A 16,808-nucleotide genomic window follows, 5' to 3' on the forward strand; every position below is an offset into this window, starting at 1 on the left:
TTCAGACATTTATCTGTAGTCATTATTTCCTAATTGTCAATCATCTACTCTCTGAATTGAGGTGTCTTTTTTTTTTAAGGTTAAACTGTATATTGAGAGAATTTCTTTCAGTGAGTGAGATGATTGGCTGTTCGGGAATTCCCTCTCCCCTGCCTGTAAATGCTTATTGGGCATGGATATTGCAATGTCTGGACTGTCCACGTGTTTGATCTGTCATTCGCACTCTCACACCCTGTTACTTTTGCACTAATCCTGTGGGGGTTTGATCCTGGGTGAACTGGTGTTGGTTGTTCACTGGTGGCAGCAGAAGGGTAAAGAGGTATCATGTTGGGGGATCATGTTTGATAATGGGGCATTATGTTGGAAAGTGGAATGAGATGTTGGAAGAGCCTGAGGTTAGCCATTTATTCAGATGGAGCGGAGTTATAAAAGTGACTACATTGCACAAGATTTTTTAACACCACATAATTAAACATGGCAAAATCTGATCTTGTCACAAGGCTCACAAACCTCAGACTCTTCAGTAGCTTCATCTCAGCATGCTGTTCATCACCAAAGTTAAATCTGAACAATTAAATAACCAAAATAAGTCAGCTTTAATTTCCAGGCAGTAACACCTAAACCTCTCCTCCTTTCTCCGTCATGTTCTCTAGACCTGCTGGAGGAGACGGAGAAGCTGATGAAAGAGAAAGTGGAGGTCCAACGTCAGGCGGAGAAGGAGAACGCCGACCTTCTGAAGCAGGTGAAGCTGCTGGAGGCGGAGCTGGAGGAGCAGGTCAACAAGGTGATCGAGCTGGAGCATGCTCAGAGGACGGAGAACGGAGACCTCCAGCAGCAGATCCAAGCTCTGGAGAAACAGCTGGAGAAGAACAGGAGGTTCCTTGATGTAAGTGGCAGAAGAACAGAAGTCATGCACTATCCACTATGTACCAGAAGAATGCACTATTTTCTAAGGTCAATTACAAAGCTGTTCTTTGTGAGCATCCTTACAACATACCCAGAATCCTTATCCAAGATCCCATTGTCTTTCTTTTTTGAAAACACTTTTGCAAAGATCCCTTTTTTTTCTGTGAAACACATACTGCTAATTGTGCCTTATTAGTTTTGGACACGGCCAGAGCAACATGAAACCTCATGGAAACATTTTTAAAGCTCATTACAATTTGTATCTTGACAGATGTGTAATGATGATGAGTGTTTCTCGTTATTAACAGCACTTTTATATTTGAATGTTGGCTTACTTTTGCTTGAAACAGGAATTAGGTTAATGCTACTTAGATGTCCAGGCTCAAGCTAGTCAAAGTAAACTAAGAGCCAACTTAATGATTTCATTTTTTCCCCCCACATTTGGCTCATGGTCTAATGAGTTGTGTTCCCATTATCATAATTGGGCCACTTGGCCAGGAGTTGGCATGTGATTGTCTCGTTGTGGTTTGAATCCAGATTCTTTCTGCTCTGTACTGTTGATGTCGGTTACACTCAAATATGAAATGAGCACATTTGTAAACAATTTTCTTTACTGTATCACCAGACATCTGTAGTTTGCTTTAGTCTTATATTTGTCTGAAGTGTGCAGTAAAAATGGAAATTCAGATATCAGTTGTTATTCTATTGTGACAGCCAGTAATGCAACATTTTTTCAGTTTTAGTTCACTTTTCTCTTGAGCTGACACTCTAACATACTCATCTTTTTTTATGAAAATATTGGCCTGAAATCTCGACCATTGTTTGGAACTTGTAAATATTTTCTCTCTAAATCTGAAAGAAAAATTGAGATTTTTACCGGAAAGAAAATACTTTTTCCAGTATCCTAAACATTCTGGAAAAAAGCTGCTGGCACCTACAGCAGATGTGTCACTCCTGCCATGTATTCACATTTATGTGAAATACGCCTAAACATTTGTTACTGGAGTAAAAAAACAGCACCATATGTCATCTCTTACCTTATCAGGTACTCAACATAATGCTTACAAATCCCCAAATTATATCAAGTCCACAAAACATGGCTGACTAAGTACATCAGCTGGCCATTAAAGCTTACTGCCTCATTCAGTTCAGACTTGTGTAGTACAATGTTGACTAGATTAAAAAAACATTTAAATATGGGAGGAAAAAATAACACAGATGATTGCTCTCAATGCCTCCAATCATTAAAAAATGTTTATTGAGAAGCTCAGGAAAACCAATTCCTCAACACAACAGTTAGATGTCTTTGTACATTAGACCAACTCCTTGTAGCTTGCAAGCAAATTGTGTTCAGGAGCTGTTTTAACCTTTCAATTCTTGCTCTATTTATAACTGTTTATTTCATTTCTGTATCTTCATGTCTTTATTTTGGCATCCAGGAACAAGCTGTGGACCGAGAACACGAGAGGGATTTCTTCCAGCAGGAGATCCAGAAACTGGAGCAGCAGCTGAAGAATCCACAGAAGCTTCAGACCGTCTCTGAGCAAAGAAACCGAGAGGTAACAGGAGAAAGCTCTGTTGTTTAGCTAGAGGAACAGGCTGTAATAGAGATGCTTATTTTCTGAGCACAACACTGCTTTGGCCACAAACATTTGGCTCAGAGTCACACAGCAGAACAATAAAGCTGGTAGAATTACCTGTGCTGCCTCGAAAATGATACCAAAGTTGTTGTAGTGGGAATGTTACGCAGGCGAAAGAGTGAGAGTGGGATTAATTCTTGTCTTCTTGAACAGTTGGTTTTACTTCCGTGATGAACAAATACATAATGCAGTACAATTATAAAGAGATAGTGTGATTGCCATAAGATTTGCTGATGTTAAACAGTGAAATGTTGTGGCTTTTATTCAAATTCAATAAGAAGAGATCCATATTTATTAATCTTCCTGAACATCCTAGAGATAATGCTGATAATGGGTTGCATAATAGCAGGAATGAGAATGAGAGGATCACAGTGATATTGAACAGCATCTGAGGACTGATTGGCTTCAGGATCAGAGGCAGAAAGATGATTGGTCAGATATGGTGATGTCAGAATTCATGAATGTCAGAGACTTTGACAGCGTGGGAAAGTGGAGGATTTGAGAAAGGAAGGAAAGGCAAAACTTAAGAGAAAAGATCTTCCTTATTGAGTTTTTGCCACAACAAAACTTTATTACAACCATTTGTCAAACCAAATAATGTCATTAGTTTATATCACATGCATTTTGATATAAAGATAATCAGAAAATTTGTTAAGTGACCCCCACTGTCTCGCATTCATTTCAGATGCAAATATTTATGTCAGAAGGTGATGACTGATTTGCTTTTCTCTGCACAAACTAGTGATGGTTTGCTGGCTGAATTGAGATGATTCTGCTGAATACTTGTGCTACAGAAACTCACATCACACCCCTGCACAACAATGTCACTGATGGGCAACGATCTTGTTTTCTACAGCGTGTAAAAAAATCAGTGCATTTTGTCGATCACATCTTCCCAATTTCTTCAAGTAGCAGAATGTTATTTCATCCAAGCAGAAACCGCTTTCAATTTCACAGTGAATGTTGTTTATTTGCTTTGTCTGTGGTATGAATGCTGTTTGGTTTTTTTTAGGTCATTTACTGTCTTTTTTTATCGAGTCACCATCTAGCCTCCGATTCACTCTGGGCAAGAAGAAATGTAATTTTAGCAACCCTGCTGTCATGGTATTTCTGCATAATAGAAATGATGGTATTGCTGCATATTTGAAGTACTAAGGTCCTCAAACTAATCGCTTATTAGATCCTTGCCCAGTTTATTGTAAAGACACTGTAAATAGTGAAGACAACATTCAACAAATTCTCCTTTAGATGATGTAAAATAGTACAATCAGATGTAGAAAATCAGCTGTTCTGGGCTATGACAATGTTTTATTTGACAGACAGTTTGTTCCAACTTAATTAGAAAAATATCTGCATAATATAGGTTCTAATCGCTGTGATTGGTGTACGATAGATAGTTATAAACTTTATAGTAATATTCAAAACTATTAATCCTGCGGTGTGCTTTGTGTGCTTCAAACTCACAGGCTAATACCACCAAGATAACCTCTACCATTTCTATAATTTCCAGAGACAGACTCCTGCCACATTTTTATCTCTAAGGACTTTTTCTTCCTCTGCTTCCTCCTCGGCTCACCTCTCTCCTTTTGCCCTCAAATTCTCCATCCTCTGGTCCTCTATGCCTCTGCCTTCTCTCTCCCTGGCTTATTGCAGGTGGATGGAGTAACCTTAAAGGTATTGCTTCTAGCTACATGTAGAATTAAGTTTCCCCAGAGAGCATTTGCTGCATTATAGTGATCCCGCCCACCCCGTAGCAATTAATGGCCTATCTCTCTACATCCTCTTCTTACTCCTTTGTCCAGTTTGATCCTCCTCTACCGTACTTTATGTATCCTCATTCAGAAGCTACTCAACCTCAAAACATTGTCCTTTTCACTCTGATCCCACCTCTTGTCTCTCCCTCTAATGTCCCAGTATGAACAAACAGTAAATCTCACAGTAGATCAGAATTAAATGAATTAACCTTAAATACACTAAATTATCCTCCTGCTTTTTAACACAACAGTTACACCAAGTTCTCTTTTTAGCATATTTAAATTCCTAAGAAATCAGTATGACATCTTTGCATGAGGCTAATCAAAGCACCTTTTTACTTCAAAATGAAAATCAATGTATGCCAAATTAAAAGTATAACATTTAAAAGATACAAAATGTAGTCTGTAAAACTAATCGCCCTGCTTGCTTTAACACTGTTTATTTACCAGCCTTTCTTAGTTTATCTTTAAATTTCATTAAGAAACTCTAAAACATGAATTGCTTTAAACTTGTTTCTGTGCCAATAAAAGAAAGACTTGCAGGTCTCCTGCTACGTTTATCCTGAATGTCAAGCGGAAAACTGGATAGAAAAACACTCTACTACAGTTCACTAAAATCCATCTGTAAGGGAACCTCAAGGGACATTCTGGTAATGCTTAAACATATATAAATAGCCCATTCTATGCTTGCGAAGAGTCATCTTTCATTCCACTCATATTAATATTTAATGAAGGCCTGCCAGTGAAGGGATGTATTTCATCTGCCTTACTACAATTTCTTCATTTCATAATTCATTTGAATAGAATTTCTTTGGCTCAAGATCCTGAAAATGTACAACAGTATACACAAAATTAATCTTTTATGAAGGACTGTGTCATAATTTCATGATTAACCAAGCAGGGGGAACAGTTTATCATCTAGATATTAATTGCATTTCCAGTTTCTTCATCATCCTAAGTAAACCTTCCTCCTGTTGACCCCTCTTCCTCCCAATCATTGATCTGCTGCTGTTCTCCCCATCTCACAGGTGGATCAGTTACCTGCCAGCCGTCCTCCTGGTTAATGTGTTGCTCTGTGGTTTGTGTCACCCTGAATGAAATCTCTCTCCCTTCTGTTCCCTGCACCTTTTCTCACTCCCGGCCCCCTCCTTTCTCAGGTGGATCAGCTGACCTCCCAGCTAGCTGTACATGTACCAGCTACACTGTAGCTAGTGGTTTCTGAGAGCGAATCTCATTAAACGATCCCCCCTCTCTCTCTCCTGCTCTCCTCGTCTCTCTCTCTCCCTCACTACCAGGTGGACCAGCTGACCTCCCAGCTGAAGGAGAAGGCGGATTGGTGCAGTGAGCTGCTGCTCAGCTCAGAGCAGCTGCGTCGTGAGTTGGGAGAGCGCGACGAAGAGATTGACAAGCTGGAGAGCCGCATCCGTGAGCTGGAGCAGGCCCTGCTGGCCAGTGCTGAGTCCCTGGAGAAGGTGAGGAAGGGGAGGGGGGGGGAGGGGGAAGAGAGAGATGAAGGATGAGCTGGAGACTGATGCAGAGACGGCAGTAGAGAAAAAGCCGTAAGAACAATAGCTGTGGAGCATGGCAGAGGGTGTGTGTGAGAGCATGTAGATGAGGTGACAGCTAGAGGAGGAATGGGAGGAGGGAGAGGATGCACAGAGGGGGAGAAAAATGTGTGGGTGGGTATACTTCTGCCACCCCGGCAGTATGCTGTTTGTGATGACACTGAGCTATGGCTAGCAACTGTCAAGATTGCCACCCAGTGTTCGCGGAGGGCTGTGGTGAGTGAACAAAAAGAGCAGTGTAGGAAATGCTCAGAATGCTGCGCTGCTGCTCAGTTGACAAATTGCACAGTTCCAGCTGGACCATAAAGGATACAATATGGACAACGTGCATTTGAATCCTTGAAAATCTATTTTGTCACAAGAGTTTGCTCCTTTGTGCCTTTCTGCACATGTAGTAAATAACTGCTGAGCTAAACATTAGTTTCTTATGTATGTGTGTGTGTGTTGTGTGTGTCGCAGGTTGAACAAAAGAAGCAGCATGCATCCGTCACCGAGGCAAAACAGTCCACACTGGAGGCTCAGTTACAAACGGAGCGAGAAGCTTTGGAGCGTAAAGAGAAAGAGGTAGTGCACTGTTCACTTTATTCTTTGCAGGTTTTCAAAGCAGCCTCCTTTTGTTGTTTTAGCCCAGTTTTCAATGTCAGAACTCTGATAGCAGACAGTTTACATTAAGTGGACATTCATTACACATTTACACGTACATTGAGCTTATTTTGGAAAACGAGCAAGAATACGTGTTAACATACATGTTGTAATAATATTAGGCTATCTGGGAAGAGCTTTTTTTGCTCAAATGTGTTTGCAGATGGCACCTGAATCATTATTAAATTCTGCAAAATTTAAACTAGTCAAATGCAAGTATTTTCTTCCACCATGCAAAGGACTAGATTAACATGAAGAAAACAGTGCTGCAGGGGAAAACCATTAGTGCTATACTATCTTATCATATCAAGATCTGCAATTATGTTTAACTACTAGAGCAGTTAGATTTATTAGCTCACTAGTGCCACAGAGAAAATCTGTGGTGTTGGTTTTTCAGTCATATCAGTGAGATGCATGTTGTGTAGTGTCCTCTAAAGTGCTTGTCATGATTACCTGTTGCCTCAGATCTGTAACCTGGAGGAGCAGCTGGAACAGTTCAGAGAGGAGCTGGAGAACAAGAGCGAGGAGGTGCAGCAGCTTCACATGCAGCTGGAGATCCAAAGGAAGGAGATCAGCAGCCAGCAGCAATACCTAGAAACAAGGGATAGCATGCTCCAGGTAATCAGCCATCCCACTGCAAGGGACATATTACAGTATCTTTACACAAGATTGTAAAGCACAGAGTCTGGTTCTGCTGTGAATTGTAGACATTCTCAAAACCTGCAGATGGCTTGTCAGACAGGCTTGTCTTTTCTATTTGCAAACAGCTCTACTAATAAGTAAATTATAAACTTCTCGTTACTGGTGACCTCTAAACTGTTGACTGATGTGAAAAATGTTTGACATTGTTAGATAAGCTTGTAATGAAACTGTAAAGTGAACAAAAGGTCTGACTTATTCACACAACCTACAATGCCTCCCAACAGTCAAAAACAGGACATTTTTTTAATCTGTAATAGATCTCATCACAAACCACTTTTTAAAGTTAATTTTGTTTTATGTCAAAGTTTTTTGCCCGTTACTTACTGCTGCTGCCAACATGTTTCTTCTGTGACTCAAACGGTGAATTTTCTCTGCCACAAGGCAAACTGGACTTTCACATGACCTTGTTTATTAATAGCCATCACATTATAATCTCTGACTTTTGAAGGTGATGGAGGAGAAGGACAGGGAAATAGCACTTCTTAATGAACAGATCACTAAGCTCCAACACATGGAAACAGCCTCTGATAACAAGGTAACGCAATATGCGTATACGAAATAGAATAAAAGTCTATTTCGAATATGCGTGTATTCGTGGAAGTGCATCAGTGTGTGTTCTCTGGTTTTTTTTTTGTTCGCTTTCATTTTTGTTGGCTCCATTTTTCATTTTTTTGTGGTTTTTTTGTTGGGTGGTTTTTGCTTGATTTGTCTCGGTAAGTAGATCCACAGCACCATCTTTTGTTGTGAGGTGATCGTTTATTCATTTGAGGTGGCTTATTAAACCTCTGAGTCTCTGTAGAGCACTTACAATTTGAGATACAATCTAACATTCATTCTGGCCCCAAAAAAATAATTTCTTGCACTGCAGGGACTCAGACGTTTATCCAAATAATGGGACAGCCATGGACTCCTAAAATATGATATTTTTATGGTTTGATAATGTCTGTCTTACTCTTTAGGAAATTGATGAGCGAGATGAGCTGATAAAAGACCTGGAGTCCCAGGTGGAGTGCCTGCGGAGCGAACAAGAACGCTTGAAGAGGAATAATGAGGAGGAGCTCGACCAGCTGAATGCAGTCATAGACAAACTTCAGCAGGAACTGGCCAATATTGAGCAGAAACAGACTACAGAGGAAGACGAGGACACCCAGGCTGAGCCGGAGAGTGGAGTGTGGGGGCCGAGTAAAGAGGAATACGATGAGATGAAGCAGAAAAAGGACCTGGCTGCCAAAGAGCTTGATAAACTCAAAACAGAGCACAGTAAGCTGTTGGAAACATATCTGCGTTTGAAAGAGAGTGCAGAAGCTTTGACTGAAACAGAAAAACTGGAGAGCCCAGAGGATGAGCTTCAAGAAGCTCTCAGGGAGAAAACTGCTGGTCTTGTTGTCATGCAGGCCCAAGTACAAGCTCTAGAGCAGAGTGCAACGTCCAGAGTGGAAGAGTTAGGTCTCCGCATCCGGGAGCTTGAGGACTTGGTGGGTGAGAAGGACTCTGAGTTAAGCCGCTGTCGCCTCCTTGTGGAGCAAACTCGGAGCGATGCAGATGGTCTCCAACAGAAGGTCTCTAATCTGGAGGCAAATCTGAGGGAGAAAGTGGCTTCAGTGCTCGTCAGTCAAGCCACCTTGGAGGCTTTCCAGGAGCAGCAGGAGCAGCGTCGGCAGTCACAGATATCCAAAGAGGACCAGGAGCTGCAGAGACATGTGGAGCCACATGCAGATGACTTAGCTGACTTTGGTATTCCCCAAATGGATTTCAGTGAACTAGGTCAAGTGAGACAAGCTCCCACAGGGAAGGTTGTCCATCTGACCCAGAAGCTTCGCGAGCTGGAGGCAGGTCTCAGTGGGGTGCAGAAAGACCAGGAGCTCCAGAAGCAGCTGCTCTCCAGCTCAGAGGAGGAGGTTATGGAGTACGAGAGGAGGCTGGCGGTGCTCATGGATCTGCTCAGTCAGATGAAGGTCAGGACGCATCAGAAGACATCACCAGCTGTGGAGGTAAGAGTTCAGAAGTTACTGCTCCTGGCTAAGAAATAGACCTGCTCATAATCCCTCTTCATAACATCACCCCCCATAAAACCACAAATTGACACTTGTACACTTCAGAGATAACACACGTTAATTAGTGAGCTTTAGAGGTGCTGATGGTGGATTTTGTTAGCTAAAGAGCCAAGCTAGATGTTTCCCTCTGTTTCCAGTCTTTGTGCTAAGCTAACCAGCTTCTGGTTCCAGCTACATATTTACCAGACAGACAGGAAAGTGATATCAATCTTCTCCTCTAATTCTCTGCTGCAAGAATCCAAATAATATAAAATATAGAAACTATTCTTTTAAAGAATTCAGGCGCCTCCTTTAAAGTGTCAATCCAGGGTGTGTTTATTATTTATGGTTATACACAAAGAGAATCTAGAATAACAGGATGTGCTGATAGATGGTGATTTCTTTGCAAATTTGAGATCTCACTGAGAAGGACTTTTAGTTCATATTTGTTTGTGATATAAATAGAACACCATGAAAATATGCAGTGTTTGAAATTTTATTGAGCTGTCACATACTTTCATGTTTTAATAGATTCATTTGAATCAAGTTGATCAAGGACTGAAGTGTCTGTATAGTGATAAATGATGATAGTAGTGTTGAAACTACTGTTACCAACAATACCAATGAGCTCCAGTTCCAGGTTGGACTCATTTTTTTGATAATAAACTGAAATGTTTTTATTAAAGTGTTAATAGAGAGATAGAAGTCTTAGGATGAAAGAAGAACTAGATCTTTTTCATCTAAAAATAATAAATTTAAACTTGCAGATAAAAAGCAGAGTGAGTGATTGCAATGTTTGTACACAGTGTGATCAGAACCAAATCTCTGTACTGTATGGATTCATAAAAGTTTTAGTAGAAGCACTTCTTTAGTCACTAACAGGACACATTAGTGTAACTTTGAGTATACTCTGATTAATTTTTATCCATTGATAACCCATTGAAGGCATTGTGATGAGGTGCCAGACTCTGAAATACTGTCCCTTACCCAATACAGCTCTGTTAAGTCTGAATCTCTGTGACCTTTTTATCAGGGTGTCTCCGCTCATGACCAGCCGGCTGTGTCGGAGCTTCTGCAGGAGTTGCAGGAGGTCAGAGACGAGGCCTCGGCCACCAAAGAGCAGCTCGACAACTATAAGGAGACCTGCAGTAAACTCCAGGAAGAGCTCACAGTATGTAACTGCATCTTGGTGTTCATACCACTTGTGAGAGTATTTTTGATGTTTGGTGAGACTCATGAACTCGTCTCTTTATCTCTAGGAAAAAACTGAAACACTTGAGAGACTCCAGGACCAACTTCAAAGGGTAGGAGGAATTTTTTTTTATTCTCCACAGTGTATATTTTCTATAAACTGTTTTTTTTTCTTCTCAGAAGCGAGCATGCGTACTGGCAATTCTTGTCTAATACCTCAACTTTGTCACTTTTAGGAATCTTCTGAAGGTGGTGAAGAAACAAAGGTATCTGACCTTCACCGGGAACTCATGTCGGCTCAAAATGAAGCAGCTGCTACCAAAGAAGAGCTGAACAGCTGCAAGGAGAGCTTAGAGAAGCTACAGGAGTTGCTGCAGGTATAGAGCCAGTTGGACACTGAAAATCATTACAAACATATTCTATTTATCCTCTGTTTTAACTTTCTACATATAACAAAAAGCAGATTTTTATAAACTTAATCTGAAATGGACACTTTTGGTGAAGGGAAAAAATTAGCTCAGCTTTAAGTTTGTAAGCTCTTGTTTTTATTGAAATAACATGTTACTCCTCATATGTATGTACAGTTTTTAATTACTTAAATTTTTTTTTTTTTTTTTTTTTAAAGGAGCGGGAAATGACCATTGCTCACCTTAAAGAAGAACTTTTCCAAGTAAGTAGAAAATGTCTCACAGCTTCATTTTGTTCCATTGTGTATTTATATATCTTGAAAACTTATAATATTCTTGATTTTTATGAAAAAGTTTGTCATATTCTAACATGATACCTGCCTGTATGTATTTTACCACCTGCTCAATCGTCCTTCAGGTAAAAGCTGGTGAGGACAGAGCCGACAAGACGGAGCTTCTTAAAGAGCTCCAGGAGGTCAGAAATGACGCAGATTCCACCAAAGAAAAACTCAACAGCTACAGGCAGCATAATGAGAAGCTTCAGGAGGACATCCAAGTCCGCGAAGTTTCTATTTCTAAACTCAAAGAGGAGCTCCAAGAGGTCAGGATGAATGTGGGTGCTACCAAAGAAGAACTGAACAGCTACAGGCAGCACAACGAGAAACTACAGGACGAACTCCACGTCCGTGAACTCTCCATTTCAAAGCTCAAAGAGGAGCTCCAGGAGGTACAATCAGCCCTGATGAAGACAGCAGACTCAGTTCCTCAATCTCCGTCTCCATCTCCTTCTCCTCAGCCTGTTTCCACTGCTTCTTCCACCTCCACCACCCAGCCCAAAAGGAAAGGAGGCAAACAGCCAGCTGGTAAGGGAAGCAGTGCCAAAGATAAACCAGCTCTCTCCAGGAAAAACTCTGCTACTTCCAGCCAGTCCTCCAACAAATCTCACAGCACTCGGCTAAACAGCAGCTCTGAGCAGCAACACGTTGCCGTAACGGACTCGTTCACACAGACTGAAACGCTCCAAATGTCTGACAGCAAGTCTCCTTCAGCTGCCAACAAAGAGGAGATAGAGGAGGTGATCACAGAGTTCCAGGAGAAGATTGTACAGATGCAGGAGCTCCATGCAGCAGAAATCCTGGACATGGAGGCCCGGCATATTTCAGAGAGCGACACCCTGCGCAGGGACACACAAGCTCTGGAGAATGAATGTAAAGCCCTCAAGGCCGTCATTGACAAGCTGCGCTTGACTGAGGTGAGGACTGCAAACTGTTTGTTCTGCACTATTGTAATGCAGTAATAGAAGGATGTGGAGATGTTTTATAATATGTAAGTCACGACTGTAGTTACAATATAATTATGTATGTGCTTCATACTGTAATTAGTTTTGTGTTGACATGTTTGAGAAGTTGCAGAGCATTTTGTTTTATTGACATTAGGGATTTTGTGGTAATTTTATATCAGGAACTGCTATTATCATATTCAGTTTGACAACTTCCATATGTGCACAAATGAGATATGAGGTAATATGTGCTGCACCAACTTTTAATGAGTCTTCTTCTGCTTAGTACCATACATGCTTCATTACAAGATATGAATGAATGTGTTAAAGTAGCAATTTGAAGGGGATTTTGAATATGCAAAGATTACTTGTATCATATTTATTTGTCATCCATACATTGAAAGAATGATCTTAATCATAGTTCATCCTTTCTAGACCCCTTCATCAAGACAAGACCGTCCTGCTTCACAATTCAAAGATGGCTACACCAGCGGTAAAATGCAACTCATTCAACTCCATTGTTTATATTAGTGCTTCAGATATCTCACGTCAGATTGTTCTCCAGTATTTTATTGTCTAACGATTAAACCTTTTCTCCCAGTATTCTTAATATATTTGGGGGTTACATTATGTGGCAATAGAGCTATAATGGGGGTTTTGATTTATGTTCTACATACTAGAAATGCTTCCAATGCTTAAATCTTGTTCTTTGAATACATTTTCCTAATCAATCATCAGTTTAAAAAAGGTTTGTCATGACCTCTAGTTTCAATTTTACACATTTACACACATGTTGTGATGCTTTACTATTGCCATGTGAAAGCAGGGGAAACATTAACCCTTCAGTTTATTTAATTGTTACAGCCACCAAGACCTATTTCCACGTGCATGTGGACACGTCATTATTGTGTTGAGACAGACTTAAAAAAAAACCTGAACCTTCCCTTTAAGCACATATGAACACTTTTGTCATTCACCATTTTCTGTATTTTGTTATAAGACAGTTTTTGTCCACTTGCAGACAGCAGCTCAGACTACAGCCAACAGACCGGAAATGACGTCCCGAGTTTGCAGCAGGAGTTCAGGACAACTCCAGACGGCGCCAAGTGCACTGACGATCCACTACCTGATCGAATCAAAGTACAACTTGTCCTCATTAATGAATTTTTGATATCAGACTAAGTATCACCTGGGATTTGGGTTATTTTAGTGATTATTGTAGTGATGCACATAGTAATGCTGTCTTTTCCTGGTTTTAAAGGCTGGATTAGCTTTAGAAGTTATTTGTTGTAGTGATGTGGGAGAAAATGTGTTTTCCTGTAGCTGTATTATATGCTGTGTGTAATCCGTACTGGCCTATCGAACCTAATTCCCCCAGAGAAATGTATGTTATAGGGCTGGTTTCTTTTGTTGCTTTGCCCATTTATTAGGCATTATTAACTAAAGTGTTTTTATCACTCAGAAATTGCTCCGTGAGGTGCACCAGGAGGGCATGCACGTTCTCTCTCTGTCAGAGCTTCCTCTCTCTGAAGGCGAGCCGAGCAGCCAGTTCAACGTCCAAGGCTGGGCAAAGGAAAGAGATGCCTTGCTGGCAACTGTTGAATCTCTCAAAGACCTCATCACCCAGATGCAGACACACAGGGGAACACAGGTAGAAGAAACAAACACTGCAGAAGTTTTTTAAAAGCTCAAACAGTCAGTCACTTCAGAGCTGACAAATGGATGACTCCTCTTCTGTCTGTTTCTCTGCTGCAGACTTCAGGCAGCGCAGACTGGCGAGGGCAGCTCCTGGATGCCGTGCGACAGGTGTTTGTGAGGGAGCGCAGCATGCTGAAGAACGCTGTCTACAGCCAGTTAGACCTGCTAGACACCAGTGATGCCATCATACACCTCAATCAGCTGGAACGCAGACTGGCCGAACAGGTCTGTTAAAACCTCATCTCACACTCAATTTACTCCAAATTAAGATTAGTTTGTCGTGTTCACTGTTGTTCATGCGTTTTAAATGAAGCAGGAAGGACAAGATATTTGATTATAGTGATTAATATAAGGTGCATTCTGAAAAGATGCTCTTCATGTATCTTTATAGTTAATATTCAATGCTGGCACAGATGCTATAGCATTAATTAGAAACTACATTCTGTCTACCAACTCAAAAATTGACCAAATGACCTTTTTTCTTTAATAACGAACAATTGTTGAAGGCAGTGGCCCATAAAAAGTAAAAAAAAAAAAAAAAAAAAAAGGTGTGTCCTATGTCAACTGTGGTATTTGATGTTGTTGAACTCAATTATTGGCATGACATTATCTAAATGTCTGGCTTTCATGTGAGAGATAACCTAAATCTGCAAATCATTGGACAGACGTAAACAGCAGGTACTCAGATTTTCTGGTACACCTCTCCTGTCTTTCCTGTCCACTTTTCATCATTTGAGCCAGTCAGTAACCAAACATGTTGTGGTGTTTTATGATCCAGGATGCCCAGCACAGAGAGGCGATGGGTTCTCTTCACACTGCAGACAGGTCCAGTCTCATGTCTGAGATTCATCAGCTCCGCGGTCAACTGGAGCAACTTCATCAAGGTTTCAGAAATATCACACAACATGAACACGAACCCACATTTATTGCCATTTTTCAAACTTGTCTGCTGAGTAAATATGAAAAACATAATTCTATTGAGTGGGAGGACGTCCTGTGATTTTTTTTAAATCTAATTTCTAATTGTTGTTGTTCAGGTACCCAGTCTGCCGTGTCATTGTCTGGCGAGTGTAGCGTGAAGGAGCAGAGGGAGGGAGGAGGAGCTGATAGGGCAGCAGATGCCGACAGGCTGCTGGTGGAGGAGCTGAAGGTTGAACTGTCCCAGACTAAACTGGAACTGGAGACAACACTCAAGGCTCAGCACAAACACCTCAAAGAGCTGGACACACTCAGGTTAGATATGATGTTTTTGTTCACAGATGTGAACTCAACACCTGGATACATTACAGTAACCATAAAACAGTAGAAATACTGTACTTGAAAGACATATGCAAGTATTACCGTGATCAGAGATTTTTCTGCATTGTTTTTATTGACAAGTACCAATAAACAGGATTGCCACAGTGTCAGAAAGTTTGATAATAATATAGTAATAATGATAATAGTAATAAATACGTTGAGTACAATGAGCTGATAAATTAAAAAACTAAAAAAATTTTTTAAAAGATAATGATAAAAAATTTGAATAACAGATATGTGGTACACCTTCCCAATCACTTCAATGAGAAAGTGTGTCCAAACTTTGACTGGTGCTGTATTTAATATAATATATATGCTTAAGTCATTTAAATAACAGTGATTTTAAGTTCTTTTTAATAATTGAAAATGTTTTATTCCTACAGAAAGACTTTTTTTCTTTTCCTCAAGTTAACACTGATATTAATCTAGTACATCATATATCCCTTCTCAGACAAACTGAGAGGTGTCTAATTCATTTCAGATTAAACAAAAGTTATTTCTTATCGTTATAATAGCTTGTTGAGTTGCAATTTATATAATATTGAAAGAACTGCTAAAAGAATTTAACCAGTCCCCACTGTCGCTTTTTCTTCGTAATCGACCCAAAAAATACATTACAAGATATTACATAAACAAATACCTGAAATTTGCTAATAATTTTCATCTACAGCTGTTGGGATGCAATAATGTGGTAGACCTGTGCTGCTTCTTGATGCTTTAAAGTCCAAGAGAATGACAGACAACGCTTAAACCTTGACAACAATGAAAAATAACAAGTGTTTTTCAGTTTTTCACAATCCTAAATTTAAATGTCCATTAGCTCTCACCTCAATGACATTATCTTTGTCTACAGGGCAGAGGTATCGCAGAAGGCTGCAGAGGTGGACACACTGAATGACCAGCTGTCAGGGGAGAAAAAGAGAAGCCGAGATCTTCAGTGGGCAGTGGAGAAAGAGAAGTGTCGAACTGAAAGGAATGAGGAGAGCAAGCGAGAAGAACTGGAGGTAAGAACCTTTACACCGGTCACTTTTGTATCTTGGAGCTTTTTAACCTGAAGTTAAAAGCCTAACCAGGTATGGGAGTGAACTTCTTTACTATGTCTAGTTATATTTTCCTTTCTTGCATTGTATTATTCACTTTTAAAAACAAGTGGTATTTCCATTTTCCATTTCCAGGACCTGCACCTCACTCTGGAGGAACAGAAGAGAAGCGTGACCCAGCTGACCTCGGCCTTGGAGCAGGAACGCCAGGCTTCCTCTCAGCTCTCTCAGCAGGCTGAGCAGGAACGCCTGAGCCTCCACAGACACCTCCAGGAGCTCCAGGTCCAGCTGGAGACGGAGCGAGCCAAGGCCCAGGAGATGAGCACTGCCCTGGGGAGGGAGAGGGAGCTGCGAGTAGGGGTCTCCTCAGACAGTGGTCCAGAGCAGCGGGCAGTGGAGGACTGGAGGGGGCTTGAAGAGGAAGGGAGCCTTCTGGAAAGACTTCAGAGGGAGCTGGATGACAAGCATGCACAGGTAACAACAAATAGCCACAAGATGGAGGACAAAAAATATAAATGTTTATTCACTATGACGTAACTCTGCTAGCTAATTCTGCCCTCAAAAGTTATTATAAATCTAAGAAGGGACAATCACTTTTAAATTGAAGTGCTCACAAATCATTAAGAATACGTTGTGAAGCACTGTGCTTAAA

At 40.7% G+C, this 16,808-nt stretch overlaps 1 protein-coding gene across 7 annotated transcripts in view; it reads left to right on the forward strand.

Moving 5' to 3' along the window:
- The window catches only part of akap9 (A kinase (PRKA) anchor protein 9), a 70,958-nt gene that overhangs the window by 48,774 nt on the left and 5,376 nt on the right, over positions 1-16,808 (forward strand). For 6 of the 7 annotated variants that reach the window (XM_042434600.1, XM_042434601.1, XM_042434602.1 and 3 more), the window contains 20 exons: positions 654-886; positions 2,346-2,465; positions 5,596-5,772; positions 6,325-6,429; positions 6,973-7,125; positions 7,658-7,744; positions 8,169-9,200; positions 10,276-10,413; positions 10,502-10,546; positions 10,670-10,810; positions 11,059-11,103; positions 11,259-12,092; positions 12,555-12,612; positions 13,141-13,259; positions 13,582-13,770; positions 13,875-14,042; positions 14,596-14,701; positions 14,855-15,050; positions 15,970-16,120; positions 16,292-16,630. In XM_042434600.1, the coding sequence (XP_042290534.1) occupies positions 654-886; positions 2,346-2,465; positions 5,596-5,772; positions 6,325-6,429; positions 6,973-7,125; positions 7,658-7,744; positions 8,169-9,200; positions 10,276-10,413; positions 10,502-10,546; positions 10,670-10,810; positions 11,059-11,103; positions 11,259-12,092; positions 12,555-12,612; positions 13,141-13,259; positions 13,582-13,770; positions 13,875-14,042; positions 14,596-14,701; positions 14,855-15,050; positions 15,970-16,120; positions 16,292-16,630 (4,436 nt within the window). The remainder of the gene's footprint in view (positions 1-653; positions 887-2,345; positions 2,466-5,595; positions 5,773-6,324; positions 6,430-6,972; positions 7,126-7,657; positions 7,745-8,168; positions 9,201-10,275; positions 10,414-10,501; positions 10,547-10,669; positions 10,811-11,058; positions 11,104-11,258; positions 12,093-12,554; positions 12,613-13,140; positions 13,260-13,581; positions 13,771-13,874; positions 14,043-14,595; positions 14,702-14,854; positions 15,051-15,969; positions 16,121-16,291; positions 16,631-16,808) is intronic. The other variant, XM_042434603.1, reaches the window with a different exon arrangement.

The sequence above is a fragment of the Thunnus maccoyii genome, chromosome 15, assembly GCF_910596095.1.
Source record: "Thunnus maccoyii chromosome 15, fThuMac1.1, whole genome shotgun sequence".
Classification (NCBI taxonomy): Eukaryota; Metazoa; Chordata; class Actinopteri; order Scombriformes; family Scombridae; genus Thunnus; species Thunnus maccoyii.